Here is a 26,023-nt window from a genome sequence, read left to right on the forward strand (position 1 = left end):
CAAATTAAATTTAGCACACACTGCTTTTTTTCCCCATTAGCTCGGTCAAAACCCAGATAATTAAATGTGTTCTGTAGATGAGGTCAGCTCAGATGTTTAACCTCCCTACACTGGACAATAGAAGTGTTTTATTCAGTACAAGAAAACACTTGGAGAACTGTATAGAAAGAGGCCTTTCAGCACACAAGCCTAAAGAAAAACAAAGGTGCTATATTTAGTGAGTGAATGCTCATTTTAATCTTTTTAATCAGCCGGTGTCTTCTAGCTTTCTTTACACACTGCTTTGAATTCCACATTAAAAGTTTTGCTCACACTGCATGTTTCTTGTAATGTGTAATTAGCCTGGAAAAAAAAATCACAAGTTTCTCCAAGACTACTAGAAATGTAAAGTGTCTGTGGCCTTTTTTCTTATTCTAGTCCTGTAATTTAGTATAATAGGAACGTGTGTTTTTCTGCTGAAGTAATTTTGAGTGCCTTACATTCTTGAAGTAAAATTCTCCTCCTTTAAAAGTGGAGATGACTTCTGAAGGGTGTGTGTGTGTGTGTGTGTGTGTGTGTGTGTGTGTGTGTGTGTGTGTGTGTGTGTGAGAGAGAGAGAGAGAGAGAGAGAGAGAGAGAGAGAGAGAGAGAGAGAGAGAGAGTTTTTAATAAATGAACGAGGTATTGAAATCCAATCCAGTGTCTGACTTTGGGATGTCTATTCCTGCCTCCAGACACATTTATATTCCTGATTCCTATTAGAAAGCTTTCGTTTATAGTGCCTTCTGCTTTTCTCATGTTGCTTAGCCCGATCACTTGCATACCAACTCCACACCTTGAGGATGTGCATAGAAAGGAATGCATCTGTCTTTTCCACAGGAATGCTGCTTTAATGTTGAGCAGATCTTGTACCTTTCCAGAAAGGAGAAAGGATACCACATATTCTATTTAAATGTTCAATATTTAATTGAGAAATCAGTTAAACATAATAATCCAGGAATAGTCAAAACATCAACAGATAACACTTTTGAAAATACTAAATTATTTTTTTGGATCTTTTTACTCTCAGGTCAAATTAATATTTTGTAAAACTTGGTTAAAATAGTTTCACTATTGTTCAATTTCTAGTTGAAATTTGGATCATAGATTGCCTAAATAGAATAAATTGTTCTGTTTATTTTTAAGCACGAGCATGTTAAAGGACAGAAATACTGTGAGATTACTTCTTGGAATGTACATGTGACACCCATGTGATTAATAAACAAACCTGTTGCTGCTTCAAGAGAACTATTTATTGGGCGTGATGGTGATCAGGACAAACGTAGATTACGATAAAGTCATTTTTAGTATCTAGCTCAAACGGTGTATATTTAGCATGACTGAAATTTGGTTTGTTAACTTTCTCAGGCTTCTTTTAAATTTGAGTACCTTGTCTTGCTTGAAGCGTATGGTGATCTTTGGAAGATTGAGATTGACAGCTGAAAGATTTGATGAATAAACAAAAGACATTTTGGATAACATTTGCAGTATGCTCTTCTGGAGTCAGGTAATTCAGTGTACTTTTTACAGGCAGCTATTTTTTGACCGAAAGTGAAAATTACGAGATGCTTTGCGGTGCCCTGCTTTGGGAATAATAGGATGTTGATAGGAAAAGCTGTGGATTATAATGGTATTTTAGGTTCTTGCCTTAGATTAGCATCTAGAAATGAAAAGGTTTTTTCATTTGGAAGCTCAACTCTTTCAGAAGAAAAGGTTTAAGAAGAGAGGAAAGGGGGTAATTCAGAAAAGTGGAAGAAGAAAAACCAACTCGTCTTTGATTCTGTGTTTTTCATTGTTTTGTTGAACGCTTGTCAAGATAATTATTTTTCTTTGAAGCTGGATTTGAAAAGAGAGGATGGGGCACTGTATGGTGGCTTTGGTAATAAAAGTGTGCTTGTTGCAGCAATGTGAAGCTCCAGTGCCTAAGCCCCAATCAAAACTAATGCGAATGCACAGGTGTCCAGGCCTCCTCTCCTCCCCTCTTTTTTTTTTTTTTTTTTTTTTTTGGGTAATCCAGTCCCTGGAACTGCCAGGGTTGGGTTAATGAACTCCAGCTGCTTGCGTTCAAAGACAAATAGCTGCCAGTCAGGCTTCATGTTCAAGTCTTTATAAGTGGGGTAAGGGTAGCTGGTGAGGGGTAGGAAAACATGCCACTTGTATGTAAACACCACACAGTTTTTCCATCACTGGAAAACAGCCATGCACACCGGAAAGTCAACCACTTTTATGAGGTGCATGAAGCAGCTTTTTTTTTTCCACAGTGGCTGCTAATGTGAAGGCAGTTAGTTGTCTGAGTTTCTACTGTTAACAATATTTCTCTTTTTTTTTTCTCTTCATATTTTGACTTTTGTCCAAGAAAGGCCGGAGATACATTTGTAAAACCTCACTCGCATCCAATCTTTCTTAAAGCATCTCCGCTCTGATTAAACGAACTAGTTTGCTCAAAGCCTACAGCCTCCATGCTGTGTGTTTACAAAGGACACCACAGTAGTCCTAAGTCAAAAAACTGGTGAATGAACTGGAATGACGATGTGTTTTGGAATGGTAGAGCTTTTAAATGCTGCTCCTACCCTTAACCTGGGGTTTATTATTACTCCCAGCTCTGTCTGCTTCTCTGTTAGAATAATTGCGCTGAAATAGTCGTCATGGTTTGTGGTCAATTTAATTTGTGTTGATGCTTTAACTGTGTAACATCGATTTTTGGAAAAAGATTCAAAAGATCATCACTGGTTTTCATTTCTTAAAAACACCCATTGCTTTTTTTCCTTGATGCAGTTGGCCCTATTATGGCGTGTTAATTAAAAAAGCACAAACTTTTAAAAATCATCTAGTGTATCAGCTTGTTGTCAAAATAGCTTGGTTTTTCTGTGTGGGATCATTTTGCTGTTTTGTTTTTTGTTCATTTATCATAAGGGAATTAGTATGGCCTGTGTTCCACAGTTGACTATATATGCTGTGCACATCAGCACTCGTGGTGCAAGAACTGGGATTAAAGGTGTGGTGCTTGAACATTTCATACTGTTATGTTGACTGAAGAAACATCAGGAAGCAGACAAATGTATAATAGAACTGTGAAAAGACAATGAATATAAAGTCTTGGTCTGACAAGCTACAGAGCCACATACAGTAGAGGAAAATCAGATCAAGCTATTGTAAAGTGGTTATGAGGAAAATGCATGAAGAAATTTAGGTGGTGTTTGGTGTGGAGTAGTACAAACTGTTCAACACCAATTTACAGTCAAGATATAAAGAGGAAAGATGTCAAATTTGGCTGCATTTTGTCACTGACTTAGTAAGATGTGACAGGTAAAGGCAGGATTTGACAAATCTTCATTTTTGTCTTAATTTATGCACACAAAGAACGTTGGTGCTGTGGTTGAATAAATGCTCCTCAGACGTTTGTCATAAGTAGCAAAAACGATGCGAGATATAATAACAATTCTGTTTCATACAGCATTTGTATCATTATTAGCTTTAATATGGCGTCTAGCGTGTTCACTCTTGTGAGAATCTTTCTTTTGAGAATCTCAGTTTTGCCTCGATGGCTAGAGTTTTGAAATGTAACTCCATTATCCTGGTTTTTCAATGCTCTTCTCCTCCCTGCTAAATCTGATCCTTTGCATAGACCTGCACACGTCTGAAGCAGTTTGCTTCTGTCTGGCAATTTCTTTCAGCACTTTAGAGACATGGAATGTGTTATGTGAGCCCACATGTATGCTGCTGCTTGATTGATGATACCTCACACCAGAGATTTTTTTTTTTTTTTTACATTTAATTTATTTTTATTTTTTTGTGCATTATTGGATGAGAAACCTGGACTGGCTTATTGCTCATAAACTGTGACACATTGTGTTATTTGACCCAAACAAACCATGTCCAGTATGATCTATGAAGATTTTTGGCATTCCTATGACATGACATACCTCCAGCCTTTCTTTCAAATTTAAATTTGATTTGCTTTTAAAGACATTTATAACTTAAAATGAACCTCCCTGCAATCAGGTCAGGACATAACTGGTATTAGTTTATGAGTTGGGTGTTGTACATAAAGGTGTGCCCTGCAAGTTTACATGGTTTTGCAACTTCTTCAGCACAACCTAATGTCTATTAAAAAGGTTTATGCCTGGTGTTGCTCTTGGCATCCAAGCTAGTCCTTTATACCTGAGGGTCGTTTACACGCTGCAGACTGCTAGACTGATCTGTCCAGTCATGGATGTGTCATTTCCTCATATAGGACCTAGATCATGTCACTGTAATCTCAGCAACCCTGCTAATTCTGGCTGCAACACATTAAACACTGCACTAAGTGCTTTGGTGCAGGACTATGTTCGGAGTAGTCTCTGTTGCAGAACTGCAGGGATTTTAGGATGAAGGAGGACGGTATGTATATTACTACAACTTTAATTACATTTCTGTCATTGATTATTGCTTTTTTTTTTTATTGAGTAACTTTAGACTCGCGTAGCATTTGTTTTTTAGGCAGAGTTTAGGTTTAATCATAGACTAAAAGTGGTATAACTTAACCAAATCCATTAGAAGGATGAACTTATAAATACTGCTAAAGCAACTCCAAAGTCAGTTATTCTGAATTCAGTTATGTGTATCTCTTGTGTATATTTAAAGCCTCCAATCTTTTGATTCTTTACAATTAATAATAGAATGAAATAATTTTCATGGATTTAAACTCAAAATGCATATGAGTGTATAATATCACGGATATTTCTATCCTAGAATTTTATCCATAAATTGCGTATTTTTTTACCGTATGAAAACATTTTGCATGAGTGCTTATACGATGAGCACTATTGCTAACTGGTGTATTGTGATATCTTGAATCTCGCTCCGGTCTAAAAAAAAGTTATAATACTTATAACTTATAATATTGAAATGCATATTATATGAGACCATTGTAATGTGTCTTTACATTTCTCCAAAGGAAAAATAACTTAGAACCAGTATTTCTGGTATTGTACTCTGTATAAAAAAACGATTAACATGCAATAAGCGATTCAGTGCTGAAATGTGTGTCAAGGTTCCCCCAGACCAAATATTATTTGCAGCATTATTATGATCACTTTAATGTTAATGCTGTCCTTCTGCATTTATTTTCCACTCTGGTGCATTTGCTGGGAAAGGAAGTTGCACTGTAGAGTTATTTGCTTTCCTTTAGCCAGAGTGTGGCCGGATATTATTGAGTCATCGAGTACGAGCCCCTGGGGAGTTCTGGCAAAGTTTCTCTTTAAATAGCTTAAATTTTTGTTCATTTCATAGCTGTCTGGTTTTTCTGGTACTTATTGTTTTATTGTTAGGTGCTTAAATGAAGCATGAAGTGAGTACATGTTTTGGAATGAGTGGTTGAGAAAGTGTACCCTGAAACTGCTCAAGCTGGACTGCTGCAGTCCATGTTAGGCAGATGTGTTTTTCTATGGTCTAAATACATACAGCTTTGTTCATTGTTTGTGATTTTATAGAACAGAATACAGTGGTGCTATGTTGTACCCTAAAAATGATAGGGAACACATTTGGTTTTTTCTTTATTATTTACCAACCGATGACCGAACTTTTTCAGCATGAAAACCACAAACTTTTCCAGGATATGCATAATCCTTTACCCTTTGCTCTTATTATCAAGCTGATCCATGTAAATTAGTTCTGCTATGGTAATTTTCCCTTATTATTATTTTTTTAATCTTTTTTAGGAAGTACACATTTTGTGTGTTGCATATGGCACGGGTTCTAAAGATTAGCATCCAGCATTGTTCTGACCTTCTCCTCTGGGAATAGTGCCATATGCTTTTATATCCTGCTGTTTTTCAGGAATTTATAAGGCATGGTGTAAACTCAGACTTGGCCTCATCTGCACATGCCTGTGTCTATGCTTAACGTGAGTGATAACATCAGTGTTCAGTAGTGACCACCATCCCCGACACTTTCCCACTATGGACTTTAGCACTTGAATTGATGATCGTATGTCAGAAAATCAGCATTAGACGGTCAAAGGGCCTGTGGCACCTGATTGGTGAGATTTGTGTCTGCCTCCTTCTCTGTTTATTTTCACAACAGAGATAACCTAGCTGTTGAGCTGGCTTAAGACGAGAAAGTAGTTTGCTCCAGTCTATATTTGACCGCAATACTTGTAAAGTTTACCCAGGTTTATTTAAAGTCTTTCTCAGGTCCCACTCTGGAAGTGGAGTTCTGTTTGGTTGCCTAGCATTTAAAAAAAGAAGAGCTCTGCTGTGCTCGGATATAAAGACCTTATGTGCTGATTTCAGTTTATACTGTATTGCGCCCTTATGCAAGCCAAACAAAAGTGCTGAATGAATCACTTGTGTCTGTTTCATTGGAGTGGAATGATGTGTGTAAATTTCATTCATAATTTCCTCTTTCCTTTGAAGTGCTCTTCAAAATATTTTCTTGAGGCTTTATGATCATTTGCATCCATCCATTTGTCCATCTGTCTATGTGTCTGTATATAGATCTGTAAGTCTGTTTATCTGTAGGTCTTAATAAACACCCAAGTAAACACAAACATAAAACATTATTGCATCACAATACTAAGATATAGGCATCAGGAAAATGGCTAAAGTTGGGATAATATGGTTTTTGTGTGTGTTTGCATGTTTAGCCACAGTCTTGCATCACGTGACTTTAAGCTTGTTCAGTCTGATCTCAGCGAAAAGAAGTGGCACTTTAGAAAAGATAGAAATGCCAACCTTGTCACTAACCTTAACTGTTGTGTGAGTATGTAACATTTGAAATGTGCATATCATTACTAATTACAAGCATGTAACCAGACTGATGTTAAGCATGTGAGACACTGGCACAAGCTTTTTTTTGTGTGGATGCCATCAGCTTTTCTTACTTTGACCATGTGTTCACACACGGTGCATTGCATGACTTTTTTTTTTACCTTTGTGTGTTTCCTGTCATCAGGTTGCATGGTAAGGTGGATTGATGCATGGCATTTGCATGACCCCATTCAGCACCTTTGTGGGGTTTAAAGTGATTGGCTGTGGCTATGGCCCAAACCACGCACCTTAACGGCAGCCGTGCAGGTAAGACTCCTTCCTTAGGAATTGTAGATAAAATTATTACAAATCGTCCTTCTGTTTGCCATGAGAGCTATGGGAATATTATTATATTATAATTCTTGAGCACATGTCACTGCTATTGACCAGTCTTGCATTACCTGTTATTTATTAATTTTTGCCCCATTTTGTGGCAAAAAAGTGTTAGAATGACTAATTTTCTGCCACATTTGCTAAAATTGCAATTAAATTGCCAATTTCCAAATATTTTCAAACTACTGCATCACAGGGCAGCATAAACCACTCAGAAGAACATGCTAGTAGGTTTCTGTCCCACCCAGAATTGACACGGCCAATTTTGCTCTGTTGGCCCCTGGACACTGATGGGAATATTCAGTACAAGCAAAGTAAATTTGCTGGTTTTTCAAATTAAGTTAAATCCTTTCCATCAACTCTTAATAATAAACTTGCACATCCATGATGTGCTTGATCTTCTTCGGGAAACTATTAATTTAGAAATTTTTCACAATTAAAAAGTCTTCTTTAAATTACTACAAAATTATCATAAATGTTTCAATCCACAGGACTTAAACCCATCTGTTCATTGTTCAAAATGGCACGCAGGAATTTTTAACTGTAGCACACAGATGCGTATGTGTTGGATTTTCTCATAATAGTGTGAAATATGTCCTGGCAGCTATGCTAGGCCATGTGCACATAGCAATCACATCTTTACACATGAGTGAAGAAAATAGAAATAGTATTTCAGAATACTTGGGACTTTCTTGTGTGTTATTTCTTGAGTCACAACTCTGTTGGTCAAGACCAGTGTTAATAGTGTTAAAATTAGTTTCTCAGATTTAGTTGTGGGTTGTCACTTATTACCTAGAAACGCATGAAATTCGGGTCAGGGTTTTTTCCCTTAAGCACTGAGCAGAACTTCCCAAGCACTGTTACAATTAGCTTAGGTTGACTCTTGCTTAACATATATTTCTTAGCCAATAGTCTGGCTTGGACCATTATGAAAAATTTTCACCTCAGCCTCTTTGACTCTTGATTGTTTGCTTAAAACAGTTTATGTCGGACAAGATTCTTGACTGTTGTGTACACTTCAAATGGAGTTAAAACCGGGGAACTTGTTAGAAGCATGTTGCTAAGCTGTGCCTCTGGGCAATGTGGAGTCGTCACTGATTAACAGCTCTGTAAATAGTGGAATCCTTTCTATTGAGGAGGGTTACTTTTGTTACGATGGCTTCCTAAATCAGCAGTAAATCTTTTTCCTCTTTAAAGGACTTTATTGTAGTTAAGGATAATTTTACTTTTTCAATATCTAGAATTTTTTTTTTTTAATTATTCAACACAATGTAACTACAGTGAATGTAAGTACATTGTTAAAAGTTAGTTAAAAATGTCTGTTCTGTAATACACAAGATGTTATCAGTGGCACAATTGCTTTCGTTTGTTTCATACTACCACATTATTAAATATATGCTTGTGTTAATTCTTACTTATAAAATGGTGCCAACTGAATAGAAAGGACAACAACATCCATTTTATTTACATTTTATTTGGTTTTTGCATAAATTGCCCAGTGCTAAGCCATTGCATTGTATTTCAATGCAACTAGCTAATCCTTTTGATTTAAACATTTGAAAATCAGTTAATCTATAATTTGTACAACAGCGAGATTTATTCCTATTTCATCCCTTCAAATTTCATTCAAAAATCTGAAATCCATTTTCCTGTCTCAATTTTGGGACTTACAATTACCCGTTGTTAGTCGTAGATCCTCTGCCAAATTGTATTAAGTCAATTCAAAGAGTTATTCCAGTCAGAAGTTATCATTCACAATGACCGAGCTCCTGTCATCTCTTTGGTTATTTTTGATGTCTCCGCCACAGTGTCTGTCACAGGTTATATTCTCGGATGCTACACTGAAATAAACAGGGCCTGGTTAGTATTTTAAACCACGGAGCAGTGTTTTTCCTCTTGTCTCTACCATTTCTATCCTACTGCTCATATGGAATATTGCACATTTTTATTGCTGAAACCTGGTAGCGTTTTGGATGTTTCTACCATGGACCATCCGCTTTATATAGACAGGAACAGAACAACTGAGGCTTAATTCTCAGTACACATGAACTTTCTCCCGTACCTGGCTTAGCTGTTAACGTTAGTCTTTAGACCTGCAACTCTGTCAGTTTAAAATCAGGAGTTTACAAATTCTTTGGATGTGTATTAATCTTGAGGTCTGCCTGTACAGCCAATTAAGCAGGGTTTGCATTGTTGTTGTGTTTTTTAATTAGCCAGCTTGTTTGTAGGAATATGACGTGAATTCCTGGGGTAATTAAACCTTGGGAGCTGACGTGGTTTCCCTGGGACGGGCCAGGAAATACCAGACCAGAGTGAGGGAAAAAAGGGCCCTTGTTTTCCCTCAGTTTAGTGTGTGTGTGCGTGAGAGGGAGGGTAGTGTCTCAGTGGTAACCAGCTACAGCACCGCTTGCACAGCTCTAGTCACTAAATGGAGTTTTCTCTTATTCATTTGTAGAGGTGAGTGCATACTAAGAGAATGGACTCTTGTTAAGAAATAATGTTGAATTATGATAAGGCAAAAATTTACCTGATTTTTTATTAATAATTGTGCTTATAGCATTCTGTTGCCACTTTTCTATCGCAAGTTGTAAGTGAAGAGGTTGGTTTGTCTTCTTTTAGCTTAAGATGTGTCAGTAAATGCTTTGTATCATATAGGTTATGAAGGTTCTGGTGATTTAGCTTTATTCCTTTACAGCGAAAATCTCTTTATTATTTATTGGTTAATTTCTATTGGCTAATAAGTGTTAAATGTATTTTTTCATTTCTCATATTGTCATGTCGAAGATGGACCTTTCACAGGTGTCAAAATTATGTACCGGGAATTTGAAAATACTGATGATCTGTGTAACTTTAAAGTATTGTAATGATAGTCTTTTTAATTTTAACGATTACACCGTCTTTGTGTCAAGCCACACTTAATTAATCTGTTAAAAGTATTGTATTTAAAGGGCAAAATGTAACCAAAACACAAAAAAAGTGTACCATAAAGATCATTGCTGAAAGCTGAGATGCATTGGAAGATATTTACAGTTTGTAAAACGATCTGCCATGCAATGTTTATTTTTCTCCCACATTATGAATATGGGCTCAGCATTTGCTAGATTCCACTGTCAAAGGTGACCTGGCCCTCTAAAATCTAGTCTGAGAGAGTCACCTTTGTGACACTTCAATGTGGTCTAAAGAGGAGTTGGATTTGGTTATCCAAATGTGTGCAATTAAAAAAATAATGGCATATTTAAGATAACCAATAGAAAATTTAAAGAGGTAAATATCCCTTAATCCCTGGCCTCCTTTCTCAGTGAGAATACTAAAAACATAATCAGTATAAAAATACAAATTCAATTTAGAGACCAAATATGTAATGTGTTTAATGGTAGAGATTATTTAGTGACCTCATTAGGACACTATAATCACAAGTCAAAAGGTTATAACTTTTGAAGATCCTATTATCCAATAGCAAGTATATATAGCTTGGCTAAATGTACTTTCCTTTTTATTTTTTGGCCGTGGGGGGGTTGTGGCATGGGGTTCAACCATAGAAATATAAAACACTTGCAGACATTGCACTTAAGTCTTTTTTTTTTCCCCATACCTCAAATTTATCTTGGCTAAACTTCACTCGTTTGCAGCTATGTGCTATGCAAGCTGCTTTGAAAGTGGTTCACATTAACAGTGCAATTCGAGCAGGTGCCACTGATCTGGTAACAACCACTTCTGTCATTTATTTTATTTTTATTTCGGTTCAAGTAGTGTCCTGTCTTAAATATGAATTTCTTACATAGGAGCATCTTATTTGCAGACATTATATTTGACATTTTTTTTGTATTCTAAGTTAATTAAAATTAATATTTGCAAGTAATATCTTTAGTAGTTAGTTATCTCCCATTGATGAATGGGAAAATAAGGAGTTAAAATTGAGCACATGCTCCATTCCTTATCAGTCACAGCTGGTAAATGCCATATCAGTTGCTATCTATTTTGGGTTGTTTACTTTCCAGTAATGTTGTGTTTGGTTCATTGTAAAGACAAATTGTCTAGCCAAGGCCAACTTACTAGAGTTGCTTATAAAAAAAAAGATGAATAAAATCATTGAAGTAGATGAGTGTCTAGGAAAAGAAAGGCACTATTCAAAGTTCATTAAATTCAAACACTGACTTATTCCTTTTTTGTTCTCCTTCTAGTATTTTAACCAAGATTAAAAACTAATTTCCAGGGTGGTTTATTTAAGTCTAAAGGTATCAAAACTAATTAGAGGATTTCATTCTCGGTTGGATCAAGTGTGTTCTTGCACTTTGTTCTTCTTTCAGTCATTCTGTATTACTCTCTTTATGTTGAATCTGAGTTTGTTCACAAACAGCTCAGTGATTACACAATCATGCCACTCTGTCTGGTGTGTTTGCTAATCCAGCTTGAGCTATCTTTGGGGTCATCTTTTACTGTAGCCCTATTGGCTGATCCTCTTTATTTATTTCTGCTTTAGCCACTCATCTTTAAATAGTTATCTAGACATTTGCCTTGTCAAAACCATTGTTCCTTTACATCAGGAGCCATTATGACCTGTTCACGAGTCTAACTAAACAAGCAGGTGAGGTCAAATGAAACTGGAATGAACTGTAAGAGAATTCTCAATTTCTTTAATACAGATGTCTGGTGTTGACTGAGAGTGTGTGAAAGTTAGTAGTTAAATTTTAACCGGTATTACATCTTTAAAATTCTGTTTGTGATCATTCTTTTTACACTCACAATACAGGGAATTTAGTTGATTTAACAATATAGGTTTCGTGTGTTTCTCAGCATTGTTTTGTATTTTCATATCTGCTTTTGTTGTGCTTGTCTCTGGTGCGCCCTGTTGGTCACAGGTCTTACGACCTCCTGGGTTGCAAACGCTGAGGTCAGAGTTCAGTTGTCTCTTGTACCATACTGTCCAGTGTCTGGCTGCTTTCCAACAAGCCTAGGTATTGTTGTCATGCGTATACTGTAATGGCTGTTGTTTAGGAGGTTGAATAGCCATTTTATCTGAAACACATTTATTTGTCTATATGGTACAATAGACTAGAATAACCTTTTTGTTTAAATGTTTGAAAGGTTCTGGTTATCTTTTTATTAATTTATTTTATTTTGTGTTTCTATAAAGACAAACATTGTCTTCAAGAAAGGCTTGTCTGTTAGAGCAGAGTGGGTATGAAGCAAGAGAAGCAGAGGCAGAAGAATGAGGCTTGTAATTGGCTGAATGGCTGAAGTAGCCAACCTATGGGAGCTGAGCTGAGTGTGGCCAAGTTTATACCAATAGTGGAATTTTTCCCCTTATGGAGTGAGGATTGAGAAAGTGCCTGCCTGAAGCTTGCTCTGTTTTTTTACAGTCTGTTATTGCGCACAAGAGTACAAGGAGCTCTGGAATAGTGACTGTTGTTTGATGCATGGTAAGTTGAAGAGTTAGAGTTTAAATTAGACTTCCCTTACCAAATTCTTTCTTGGTTTAAAAGAATTTGTTTGGCAACCTGCCTTTCTGAAACGATCAAGATTTTGAAGTATATTATGATGTTTTGCAAGCTTTTATGCAGCAAATACTGAGAGAATTCTGCTTAATATACTGTAGATTTGAAAAGTAACATTGCTGAAAATGTCAGGGATCCAGAAATCTCTTCAGCGGTATTTGAAATGTAATAATGTGAACTTTTTTGGAGTGATATTGAAGGAATTGTTCAATTTTCAAAGCTGTATTATGTAGATAGATTTTTAGTGCATGAAAAGATGTCTGTTCTCAATGTTCTCGTGTAACCCCACCCCTCCTACCCTACTCTTTGCCAAAATTGTGGAAAGCAGGATCTCATATAAGTGTTATTTCTATCCAGGTTGCCTCGAAAATATCTCAATGGTGTTTGCTTATATACATTGTGAGAAGTGGAAACCGTAAATTAGTTTAAATGGGACATCTGTGTTTTCTCAGCTGTATGCTTGTAATGCAAATTTAGTTCCTTGAGCCATCTTGATTGATATATGCAGCTTTCCAGACATTGTTAAAACATGTTCCTACCTGCAGCTGTACATCATTTTGTTGGCCAGTCACCATTAAAAGATTATGCCATTCATTTTTTTTTTCCATGTGCTCGTGTAAGTGTGAGTTCACGCTTTGGTTTATTAAAAAATGTTAACAGAAACTGTTAAAAATTCATGGAAATATAGATTACACAAGTGTTACTTTTTATTGTTTACTTCTAGAGACTTATAACTTGTATTTGATTTGTGTTGAGGACGAGATTTTTCTCATATAATTCAAGGAATGTGTTTTTTTTGTTTGTCTGAAATTGTATTATATACATTTATGATCTTTATTTTTCTCATTCTCAATAGAAAAGGATGATGGTGACAAGGACCCTGCGGCCCCCTACTGTTTGGAAACCCCATATGGTTTTCAGATAGACTTAGACTTTCTCAAATATGTTGATGACATAGAAAGGGGCAACACTATCAAGAAGCTGAACATTCAGAGAAAACCCAAAGTGACCAGGTCAGTGCCACCACCTCAGTCCGGTCAGGCTGAATGGACTTCTACAGATTCTCTGTCTTCATCCAACAGTGATGAAAGCAAGCAGTCTCCTTTGCAGTTCTTTGCAACTCGGAACCAGCTAGCCTCCCTGGGCCACAGTACACAAGTCAATGCGGCCCCCCAGGCTTTTGTAAACATTCTTGAGGTCAAGCAGCAGCAGCTGCCACCACCATCACCACATCTCCCTCGCCACAACCTCCAGGTGGAGAAAACACTAATGGAGACTCGGAGGCGACTGGAACAGGAGCGGCTGCTTATGCAGCCACCAGCAACTGAGCCACCCCGCCGGCGTCTTGCCAGTTTTGGTGGAATGGGCTCCAGTAGCTCCTTGTCATCCTATGGTGGCTCTTATGGGGCAAGCCAGATTTCACCTAGTTCAAATTCAATTCAATATAATGGACATCTGGCCAATGGTGAATTCAATCTTTATTTAACATCCTCCATGGGCAGCTCAATTCGTCACAGCCCACTGAGCTCAGGTATGACCACACCGGTTACTAACATTAGCCCCCTGCACCTTCAGAACATTCGTGACCAGATGCTGGTGGCTCTCAAACGACTTAAAGAGCTGGAGGAACAGGTGAAAACCATTCCTATTCTTCAAGTTAAGATCTCTGTCTTGCAAGAGGAAAAGAGACAGTTGGTGTCACAGATAAAGAACTCAAAACTACCTGGGCAGGGCCCATCTGGGAGCTTTCGGAAAAGATCCTACAGTGTAGGAAGTGCTGACCAGTATGAGCCCGTGGCTCAGCTTCAGTCGGGTTCAGAATTGCACATTGTTGAGTCAGAAAATGTAGAACAGAGCTCACAAAGGCTACAGGAGTTTCGACAACTGACTGCTGAGGTACAAGCTTTAGAAAAAAACATCCAGGATACAAGCATGGAGTCGGAACATGCCTTGCACCAAATACAACACAGTACAAAACAAAATGCCTTTCAAAGACAATGGAACCGTGAGAGTAAATCCATTGGTGTTGGTGCAGATGAGAACATGAATGATGTAGTAATTTACAGGAAGTTGCCTGGACATAGCAAAGATGTAGCTGTAGGGACCGAGCAGGACACAAGGAGCACAGGAGTTGGGGTCACTGAGGCCATGCTGGGCATGAGTACTGAGGCTGAGGCTGAAATTGAGCTACAGCACCAAACCATTGAGGCCCTTAAGGAGAAGATCTACAGATTAGAGGTACAGCTGAAAGAGACCACTCATGAAATGGAGATGGGCAAACTTAAGCTCGAGCTTCAGGTGGCTGGCTCAAGGAAGAAACTGGATAAGGGTTCAATGGCAAAACCTGAAATGTACAGTACTTCAGTAGAGGCCAAGGTCTTCACAAACAGTCAAGGTGTGGGAAACCATGCAGAATGTGATATCAGCAGAGGTCATGTACCACAGACACACAGTGTTGCTGTCTGTTGTAAACCAGACTCAAAGCATGTTGCCGTGGGTCCGGATTTGACAATGGATAGATGGGTTGTCCAAGAACGTGTGGAGGTTCAGGATAAGTGTGTTGGACAGGTGGTTATTATGTGCCATCAGAAAGTGGGGGTAGAAACAAGTAAGTGTGAGGTGGGAGTCAACACAAAGTTGGCTATGGAAAGTTTAGACCTTTTCAGGACTAGGTCTGAACTGACAAAAGAATTCAAGTCCATTGGATGTGGTGATTGCACAGTGGACGTATTGGTTAGTCCCATTAAGAAGGTATTGTCAAAAAGCACAGAGACAGACACTGTGAGTAAAATGGACTCCGCTGTAATGGTAGTACCTACAGTGTTTTCTCAACAGACACATACCGAAATGAATACTGTAGATAACTTTACAAACACAGAGTACAAAGTTTATACTGATTCTTGTGTTAACACTCAACAAAATTCTGAAGACAAGCAAACATGTACAGTACCATTGGACACTCGCACTGTCGCTGTTGGCGATGGACTTGTAAAAGATATACAGGCCACAGTAAAGTCTCGCTCCATTGCAGTGGGAACCACAGGTTCAGATGAGACTAACGAAAAGGTGACCTGTTCCAAAACGAAAGAAAGTGGAGTTGGACTTATTAGTATAGATGAGAACTTTTTGGTGGGTCTTAAAACACGGAGCATAGCATGTGGCCCTTTTCTACCCCTAAACCAAGAAGTGGAGAAAAGTGTGACAGTTGAGCAAAGTATTGCTGCAGAGGCCGTCAATTCAGAAAACAAGGCTGGTCCTCGGTTTGACTTGGATCATTATATAGAGAGAGTGCAGAAGCTACTTCAGGAGCAACAGATGTTGCTCGCTGAGAATTACAGTGAGTTGGCAGATGCATTTGGTCCACCACAACAGTCCCAGTTCAACTCTATCAACAGTGAGTTGGTAACCACTCTGTCATCCATCAACTCAGTAATGAAGTATGGCAGCATTGAAGATCTCAACAACATGGACCTTTGGAATCTGCAAGCAGACTCTGGAAATGCCCGAAAAGGTTTGTTATGTTGATTGCAAATTTCATGTAAATGTTCATATCAGTGTTTTTGCCACGTGGTACACCAAATTGAACAGCAATTCTTAGGCCTCACTTACCATGAGTCACTACACATTTTAACAGCAATACACATTATTAACATTATGATGGACCTAATAACATTCAAAACATAAGGGAAAATTAAGCAAAATAACCTTTAGGGTCTAACCTTTCCTAAGGTTTTAGAATACATTTTCTCCATGATATCTTTTTCAACCTATGTACTGAAAAGGCATGGGGTGTTTTTACTCTGGTGGGTGGAGTTGGACGAGGGGTTCTTCTTATGTGCTCAACTAAGATTGATAAGACCCGATATGTGAAAGTTGTCTCTGACCTGCAAATCTGCATATCTGCATGGAGATTTAGTCATAAACCAGCAATGAGCTCATCTCTTTTGATAAGTAGCAGCCTGCTCTAAATGTTTGATTATTGTTAGTGGTAATACTGATTCATAACTACTTCATATTATGTAATGCATTGTGGAGTGATGATGAATACGGTCTAAGCATGGCCTATTTTGTGAAGAATAAGCTACAGTATTCAGTCATTCATATTTTGTACTTAAATGAAGCTGAATATTTATGGCTGTTAAAAACAAACTATAAGTTTTTCATCCGTAGTCTGTCAATTATATATACATGCTTTACTCTGTAAATAACACTGTAATGTTTGACCCAATATTATACAATGTCTTACTGACATCCTCAAGATAGTGAAATTAAAAATGGTTTCAAATGATTCAATAGTATTGGTTCCCAGTATTCAAGATTTTTATTCACTGCAAACATATACAAAATACAACTTGCAGTAATATGAGAGAAAACATGAGGAAATATATTGGATAATAATAAAGTGGTAGTTAAAGTGCACATATATTTAGATGTACAAAATGTAATGAGGTTAGACAATAACAAACCTAAAACAGTAGCAGTGAATGGTCATTGTCATCAAATGCTGTGATGTTGTACAGTTACCTCTTTCATTAGATAATTTTCTTTCTTCCTTCTACACAAACTTGATTGAAATCAAAATGCATTATATTATAAATCATTCGGACAAAACCGACCTTTTAATAGATTTCATTTTACTTTGATTTCTCAATTCAATTTAGATGCTATTTGGAGTTTGATAAGAAACCAGTCAAGGAAAAGTTGGCCCACTGTAGCAATATTCTAGTGTTGTATCTTCCTGCCTTTATAAAATCTTGCATGTAAAAATGTTTGCTGGCACATGTTAAAAGCAAAGTTGTAAAAGGCTTAAGGCATAGCACCAAAGAATTGAAAGCTTTTATTGCTAGTATAACATTCAGTAATTCAGAACGGATTTGTTTTTTAGGGGTCATGTCATACACAATGAATCACTGCTGTGAAGACAGAAATAGCTATGTTTTTGCCACTTACAAAGAAACACAGAAATGTCTGCAGTGCCTGCATGTCATGCCAAGAATATTCCTTTTGGAGGCAAAAACATCAGATTGTCTATAACTACAAAAACACTTAGTCAGTACAAAAACATAAAGCAAGAGTAATTGCAGTAAATGTCGACGTGTTCTAACTTGTCTTTGGCTTTGTAATGTAGTGCAGTTATTTTTGCCTAAGCACAAAAATAAAACTGGTCATTTATATAACCACATGTAATTCACCCTGTCATATTATGCACAATTATTTCAAAGGAATGTGGGTTTAGTCTATACAAGATATATAGGTTTTATACATATAGACTATACTATAGACTATATAATAACTATGCATGTCTGTGGTTCTTATCCATGTTCCTTTTACTCAGACTCTCATATCGCCAGCTCTCAAGAGGTCACTCACACAGCGCGTGTGTGTGCTGAGGATACAGTGACCAATGAGCAGTGTGCCGCTTCAAAAAAGAGCCATATGGACCAGCAAATGTCCACGGCTCTACATGGTAAGATCTTATAAAATACTGTGAATAAATGATTTGTACACTTGCACGTTTTGTGGAAGTTGTGTGCTACAGGCTGGTGCTACTTAGCTGTTAAAATGTCAAAAATGTCCGTAATGGCTGCTTTTGCCATATACAGTATGTATGCAGACGGAGACAGGCGGAGGCCACATGTGTGAGACATGTTCTGGCAGTTCACAGGACTGTGTTTTTCTTCGTCTTTGTGGAAAGAGGCGGAGGTCCTCTTGGGGTATTTGGCAGCACAGAAGCCTGTATTTAAAATGTTTGGGATAGTTTGGGCTTTGGACTGTTGGTTGTTGATTTTTTTATTTTTTTTTTATGCTCCTGTGCTTAATATTATATGGTGGCCTTCTTTAAAACCTAAGCATTACTGCTTGGCCTAATTTTGTGTTTGTTTAAGAATATTTTGTTTGCTCCTAGTCTTGATGAGTGGTAATTTTTTGTTGAAAATTTTGAGGAAACTTGCTCATTTCCCTGTAATCCCAATCAAATTTCATTGTTTGCCATGCATACCAAGCAAAGTGGTCAAGTGTAGAAGGCGGTGTCTATCAAGTTCTGGTCATGACTTGTTTGTGTTTTGTCTACTTTGGCAGTGCATATTCTTCTGTGCTCCACCTTGTGGCTAAGTGAAGACCTGTCTGAATATCAAACAACCATTCACAAAGCTAAATACTTGTAGTATGAACATGGACCTGTATTCTTTTTACTTTCTTGTAGGAAGCCAGAGCGCCCTGAAGTCCATCATGAAGAAGAAAGATGGCCGTCAGGGTACCAACAGCACCAAAAAGAACCTGCAGTTTGTTGGTGTGAATGGAGGGTAAGGGGATGAGATATTTAAAATGTATACAAATATTACAATTTAATTTCTGTGAGCACTGTACTTTCTTCTTGATTGGTATAACCCTGATATTTCATGCAAATTAATGTTTATCCAGGTATGAATCAACATCAAGCGATGACTCCAGCTCAGAAGAGAGCAGCTCTTCAGGATCTGAGGGGGAAGAGGATGAAATGGAGAGTCTGGAAAAAAATATAAAGGAGGGGAGGAATGATCAGTTCAGTAATGAGAGAGCAGAGGAGGTAAAGACAGATGCGGAAAGTTCTGGCCAGGAGAATCAGGAGACACGAGAGAGGTAGACAGTCTGAAATGCTTCCTTTGTTATTCAAATCTCCTCTTCATTCGAAGAAATAAAGTTTTTTGTTTAATAAATTGTTTCTTCCAACTGTCCAGGTATGAACTGAGTGAAAAGATGCTGTCCGCATGCTATGTTCTTAAAACCCACCTGAGCGACCCCAAGGCGTTATCCAGTAAAGATTTGGTAAGTTCAAAAATGTCTTTATTCATTACCCAATTCTCTCTTTTTTTTAAACACTCAAATATGTTTGGGCTTGGAATCAGATTGAGGTTCTGAGTAGTTCCTTATGCTTCACTTCACTTTACTGTTCTGCTTGTGGCTGTTAAGGGGTAATGGCTAATGGGCTGCATTGTGGGTAATTTGGTGAAAAAGAATGTTACAAGAAACGTAAATCAGAGTGGGATGCAGTTTGGAAGTGCAGGGCCAGATCTAGCTGTGCATTGGCAGAGTCCAGCATGAACCAAAAACAATGTGCAACTGATGTTCTTTAAAAAAAAAAAAAAAGCTTTAATGACCATGGTTAATGCCAATTACAATGCAAGAGAGGATTTTGTCTGCTCTGTAAGGATTGGATTTTATGCCGTTATGGGTTTGCTTGCATTTAAGTTTTTGTGATGCTGAAAAGAATTGTGTACCATTTTCTATTTTTTTGGCTTTTTATTTAGAGAATAAGAAATGTTTGGATAATTTTCTTCTTCTAGCCCAGTAGAATTCTGACACATCAGTGAATGATGTTTTGTGTTAGCGTTAATTCTTTCTTTAATTTGTCTCACAGAGGACATGCATGAACACGGTGCAGCATGAGTGGTTCCGTGTGTCCAGTCAAAAGACCGCAGTAGCAGCTATGATGGAGGACTACCTAAACGCTTTCCGTAACATCTCGCCCTCCCTGCTGCAGCACGTGGTCAACATGGCCGACGGAAACGGCAACACCGCCTTGCACTACAGTGTTTCCCACTCCAACTTTCACATTGTCAGGAAACTGCTGGATGCGGGTAACCAGTTAGCACCACATATTTGCAAACACAAAATGCTAAAGGCATTTGCATGGGACGAAGTGATCGGCTACCATTTTTTAATTTGTTTTTAAAACCATTTTGCTATATAGAGCCTTGCATAATTGTATGTATTTAGTCTGTTGCCTGATTCCCTTATCCACAGTGTCTTATGTAAAAACAGTAACAGCACAGGAATGTGAAGCACATTATATCTTGAAATGGTTAACCTGAAAGATTATAAACTAATATTGGTTTGTAATGCTGAAGCTGTCTGTGTTGTAAAAAGGGTAAATGTATCAATATAAGCATAACCAATAATAGACATTGGCTGAAATGTTGAAAAAAATATATAAAGCAAGCTAATAAAAGGAGCAGAGAGAAAAAAAAAAAAAAGGCAAACAGAGAAAACATGAAGTTGGACAACAGTGATACATGCAAGTGTGTCATGCTTAACCACAAAATACCTTACGTGGTATTGGAGCTCTTATGAGTTTGAATTTGATCCTTACTAGAACATGAAGCATGAGAAGTAAACTTATAAGAGAGGACAAATAAAATAACCTCAAAAAAGAGCGTTGTATAGAACATACAGTATGAGGTAAATCTGCAAAAAGAGTGTTACATTAGTCTGAAAGACAGCTTTATGTGGAGCTGTTCTGATTATGTGGTCAGGAAAGGTAGTGTTTGTTTGATGTGTAGTATGGCATCGAAAAATCACACATCAGTCAGAAGAAATTCTGTTTCTGTGAATGAGAACAAGTGAGGACCAAGAACTGATCCTTGGGGAACATCGGTATTTAGACTGAGGATAAAACTAAATGTCTTTTTGCACCACGGTTATGTTTGATCTTGTAGCTATTTATAATATCTGTAAAATAATACAGTATTTATAAAGCATCACACGCATCACTTTTTTTTTTTTATAAAATGCTGAACATGCAGATTTCAAAATGCCTAGGAAATACGTTTCACCTCACTGAACTACAAAAAAATAATTTTGCAATTAAAATTAGTATGTGAAAGCCTTATAGAATGACACGCTGTGGACAAGGGCCTTTCGCCTCAGGGCTGCCAAGTGTAATCCCAGACCCTTGACTGGACGCAGATTGTTTTGAGATTGTCTGTAAACTGGTAGGAAGCAACTGGATTTGTTCATATGGATGTTTCAAAAAGTCCACATAGTTTTTCTTTTTTAATTTGGAAATTAATAAAAAATTTATTCAATTATTCTGCTAATTATGATAAATATACTACATGGCTTTCTCATGCAAGAAAAAATATATATTCTGCTGCACTGCCAATAAATACATACTATTATTTGTTAATCCTTCATTATATATACCTCTGACAGAACTGGAGAAGTAGGCTTTCTTCAAGTCTTTGTTCTTTGGCTCTTCTTCAGTTCTTTTATTAATATCCCACAATGCTGTGTTTGATGAAGTGCCGGCATTTATTAGATAGAAAAGCACATTGTCAGCTTCCTTTTGAGCTCTGCCAGTACCTGATACCCTGTGTCTTAAGTGAGGCCCCCTTTTCTTTTTCCTTCTTATTTTCAGAGCTTGGACCAACTGCCAGTCAATAAATCAGTGCTTTAACCCTAACCTTCCTTTTTTTCCCCTCTTTTGAATGTTAACAAAGGAAGTCCTTCGTCCCAGAACACTGATTTAAAGGGTGGCCCCTGGACCCTCTCTAATAATCTGGCTTCCATTCTTTTTGTCACAGATGTCTGCAACGTCAATCAGCAGAACAAGGCAGGCTACACTCCCATCATGCTAGCTGCATTAGCTGCTGTTGAGGCCCCAAAAGACATGAGGGTGGTGGAAGAGCTGTTCAGCAAAGGGGACGTGAATGCAAAAGCCAGCCAGGTCAGTCTTACATGAGCATGTCCATTGAACATGAAAGAATTTAGCATTAAACTTTGTTTTAAAGTGCCAGTGATGCGGGTGATTATTAAAATGTAGAAATTGTAAATATTAGACATTTTAAAAATATGCTTAAATAAGCTAATCACACACATACATCAGTCTGGTAAACATACACTCAGTCAGCCAATGATGTGGCAGAAGTTCAGTACATGATGTAATGCAGATACAGGTCAAGAACCGCAGGGAATTCAAACAGAAGTATGATCCCACTGACTTGATGTTAGTATTAGATAGGTTGGTTTAAGTGCTTCAAAAACTGGTGATTATCTGGGATTTACCCAAAGTTTACACTGCACAGTGCAGGGGTGAAATATCAACCGTTGTTGATTAGAAAGGTCACAGGAAAATGGCCAGATCATTTCAAGCTGCCAGAAAGGAAATAGTAACTCGTACTCATTACACCTGTCATGATCAGAAATCATCTCATCATTACAGTGCATCTAAATTCAAGTGGGTGGATATGCTACAGCTGCAGAAGACCTCTTTGCATTCTGCTCCAGTCATCCTAGAATATCAATCTAAGTGCATAGACTGACCCAAACTGGGACCAACATCCATTACATGATTAAGGTCACTAAGATCACATCATAAACCCCCTCCTATTCTGATGTTTGATGTAAACCAATACCATTGACGTGTACCTGCATGATTTTGTGCATTGTGCTGCTGCCACATGATTGCCTGATAATTACTACACATATGAGATGTAAGCAGTGAATCTTTTTGGCCTTGTTTCCCTCCTCGATTCTGTTTTCTAGGCTGGTCAGACAGGGCTGATGCTGGCAGTCAGTCATGGACGGATGGACATGGTAAAGGCACTGCTAGCTTGCGGTGCAGACGTCAACATCCAGGACGATGAGGGTTCCACTGCACTCATGTGTGCTAGTGAGCATGGCCACGTGGAAATAGTCAAGCTGCTCCTGGCCCAACCAGGCTGTGACGCCACACTTCATGACAATGTGAGCAAAAGAAAACGTAGTCAATAAGAACAAACAAGAACTTGCAGCAGTGATTTTTAATTTGCATTGTGCTCACTGGCATTAACTACTGACTAAATAATATTATAAGTAGAAACCTTTAACTGAATGTAATGGTTACTGAAATATACACTACTATGCATGTGTGTGAAATTCAGGATGAAAGTACTGCTCTGTCCATTGCTCTGGAAGCTGGACATAAAGACATTGCAGTGTTGCTGTATGCCCATGTCAACTTCTCCAAAGCACAGTCACCAGTAAGTGCCTTCCTGTCTGCTCTATGTAGTACTGCCCATTTCAATTCCCAATACTCTCACATTTAGTGCATGTTTTTTTGATCCCTATCCTTTGTACAGTATTACATAACTTTTTCTAACACAACAGTGTTTGTATTGAGACATTTTGGTATATGTGGGTAATTTATTGAGAAAAAAAGTTTCTGAGATAATCACTATGTAAATTTTTCAAGAGTGATTATACAGATAGAACTTAATAATTCTGTAAATCCGTATATTTTTTTGTTTTTTTTTTGTTTTTTTTATATGGGGCTATCTCAGTGTGGGTTTTTTTTGTTGTTGTTTTTTGCCAAACTCTTACACTAAATGATAAATAATACAACTGAATAGAGAGAGTGCTTTTGAAAAAGAAGAGTGCACATGAACACATGCTTTTCAGTTGGTTTTATTTTTCTGAATGTATTCTCAAACAATAAAATGCAAAACATTTAACTTTGAATATTGTAACGAAAGATATTTTTTCTTAACATTTATTGTAAAGTATATTAAAATGATGTTTGTGCAACCACACATCTGTTCATAAAGCATATTGCATGTAGGTAGCCGAAGATGTAGGAATTAATGTTTTCTGATGTTGGCCACAATAACTATAAGCACATTAGAAATGCTTCATTACAGTACAACCATTTCTAAATAAATCTACGGTTCATTAATCCTGTTTTGTAACTGTTTTTGCACTTACTTTTTTAGTACTGCCATAAAAAAAAATGCAGAACACCCCCAGCTTAAAGTTACTTCATGTCTGCTTTTTCTGTTAGAGTTTCAATAGAGCATGCATATCGATTATATGAAGCCACTTATGTGCATCCTATGTTCATGCTGAATTGATCTGATAATCTTTATAAATCCAGATTTGTCGGTGGATCATATTGAACTTGTCAGAATGTTATTTCAGTATGTCTCTCTCTTTTCTTTTAGGGAACACCTCGACTTAGCAGGAAGACTTCTCCAAGTCCTACTGGAAAGGGGCATGTTTGATTAGACAAGCCCTTTTACTTTTTTTTTTTTTTTTTTCTCTGCTGCTAATAAAAGTTTATATGTGCCTAGCATTCTTAGCGAGCAACTCCTCAAACTCTGGAGAAAAGACTCAAAAACCATCAAAACCCTGATGCCCCGAATTCATCAAGGACTGTGAATGGACATTTATTCAGCACTTTTCTGCCTATTGTGTCATGTTCTCTTTTACTATAAATTTGTCAGTGGGTTTCTGTTTTTTTTTTTTGGTCATACAAAATAGGTATCACAGGTTTCACAGTACATTTTTATTTTGTTCCTAAAATCACAATCAAGCAAAGCACATTGAGGGGTTTTGATAGCAACTGGAACATGGTCACAATGTTAATTCACATCATTGTAGGTATTAAGGTTCTCCTTCATGTGTCCACTGTGTATCTACAGATTACTTTGTTTTTAATCAGGAATCAATTCTGCGATATCTGAGACAAGCTGAAGTCGAAGCTTTATATTTATATTCTGTATATATGACTCGCAGTAAAGTCCCAGTGTCCCTGTAGACATAGTGTGGCAGGTCGGACTACAAAAATCAGACAATATTTTAAACGTTGCAGTAAATATCTAGATTAAACACAGTCTTTACGTTTATACTTGTCATTTTTATTTAATAATCACAGTATTTACCAAATTACTATCACATCCTAACGGAACATGAAGTTATATATATTTATCGATTAAAGGTTTTATTAAAAAGAATTGTATTTTCATGGTATGTAAATGTTTACAGTACATGGTTATATTAGGCTTGATTCCCTTTTGTCAAATAAACTTGTATAAGACTTTATGGTACTTTTCTCGAAAAGTCAGTGTTTATAGTTCGTATCACTTTCCAAGTAATAAAATTATCTAAAATAAAATTGTGCATAAGTTCTTATTTTTGAACGTACTGAATACATCACTGTGCAGAACTGTGGAAGTGCTTCCCTCTAGTGGATTTGCCTAATAAGTGCCACCGTTTTCTCAATTTGTTAAACTCTTATTAAATGTCGTATTTAGAATTCTGGATATGACCCAGACTAACAGTTTTTTGCTCAGAGATATTTGATATTCACAGTCAAACCTTTAACAATGATCTGGACCCTGAACTTCATTCCATGTTTGAAATCTAGACAGACAATATGAACTTTTTTTACTTAAGTAAAGGCCATTTTTTGTGAAGCATACTTTCCCTCTAACACGTGACAAATGGATCCAGTTTTCAAAAGAAATTGAACCTGTTCTTGAACTTATCAATGAAAACAATGTCTTAGTTAAATAGGATAATGATGCTAAGAGATCTTTAAGCTAAAATGCAACCCTACTTTTCATGTCTGTTACCACCAGCCCCCAGTTCATGTTTCACACATGTACGGTTTACTATGGCATACTGAAGTATTTAATGAGGCAGAATCTGTAAATCAACACATTCAGAATTTTTGCAAATAATTCAAATTTGAACAATATGCATTACATTTACAAGTAGGAGCATTCTCCTTGTGTGATAGGAAAAATTCAATGCTTCACTAAATGGCTTTCATAACTTTTAATGCTTTAATTAGGAGAAACTGATATGTGGATA

At 37.2% G+C, this 26,023-nt stretch overlaps 1 protein-coding gene across 7 annotated transcripts in view; it reads left to right on the plus strand.

The window, feature by feature from the left end:
- Positions 1–25,322, plus strand: part of kank1a (KN motif and ankyrin repeat domains 1a) — a 42,653-nt gene extending 17,331 nt beyond the window's left edge. For 2 of the 7 annotated variants that reach the window (XM_046841718.1, XM_046841719.1), the window contains 11 exons: positions 6,952–7,073; positions 13,491–16,145; positions 17,970–18,101; positions 18,837–18,936; positions 19,055–19,252; positions 19,351–19,438; positions 20,031–20,250; positions 21,976–22,118; positions 22,937–23,137; positions 23,314–23,412; positions 24,370–25,322. In XM_046841718.1, coding sequence (XP_046697674.1) covers positions 7,037–7,073; positions 13,491–16,145; positions 17,970–18,101; positions 18,837–18,936; positions 19,055–19,252; positions 19,351–19,438; positions 20,031–20,250; positions 21,976–22,118; positions 22,937–23,137; positions 23,314–23,412; positions 24,370–24,429 — 3,933 coding nt within the window. In that variant the 5' untranslated portion in view covers positions 6,952–7,036 and the 3' untranslated portion in view covers positions 24,430–25,322. Of the gene's footprint in view, positions 1–1,385; positions 1,526–4,260; positions 4,399–6,951; positions 7,074–9,484; positions 9,597–12,454; positions 12,560–13,490; positions 16,146–17,969; positions 18,102–18,836; positions 18,937–19,054; positions 19,253–19,350; positions 19,439–20,030; positions 20,251–21,975; positions 22,119–22,936; positions 23,138–23,313; positions 23,413–24,369 lie in introns of those variants that run through there. The other 5 variants (XM_046841721.1, XM_046841720.1, XM_046841722.1 and 2 more) reach the window with 5 other exon arrangements.
- Positions 25,323–26,023: the final 701 nt, after the last annotated feature.

This window comes from Silurus meridionalis, chromosome 27 (assembly GCF_014805685.1).
Source record: "Silurus meridionalis isolate SWU-2019-XX chromosome 27, ASM1480568v1, whole genome shotgun sequence".
Taxonomy (NCBI): domain Eukaryota; kingdom Metazoa; phylum Chordata; class Actinopteri; order Siluriformes; family Siluridae; genus Silurus; species Silurus meridionalis.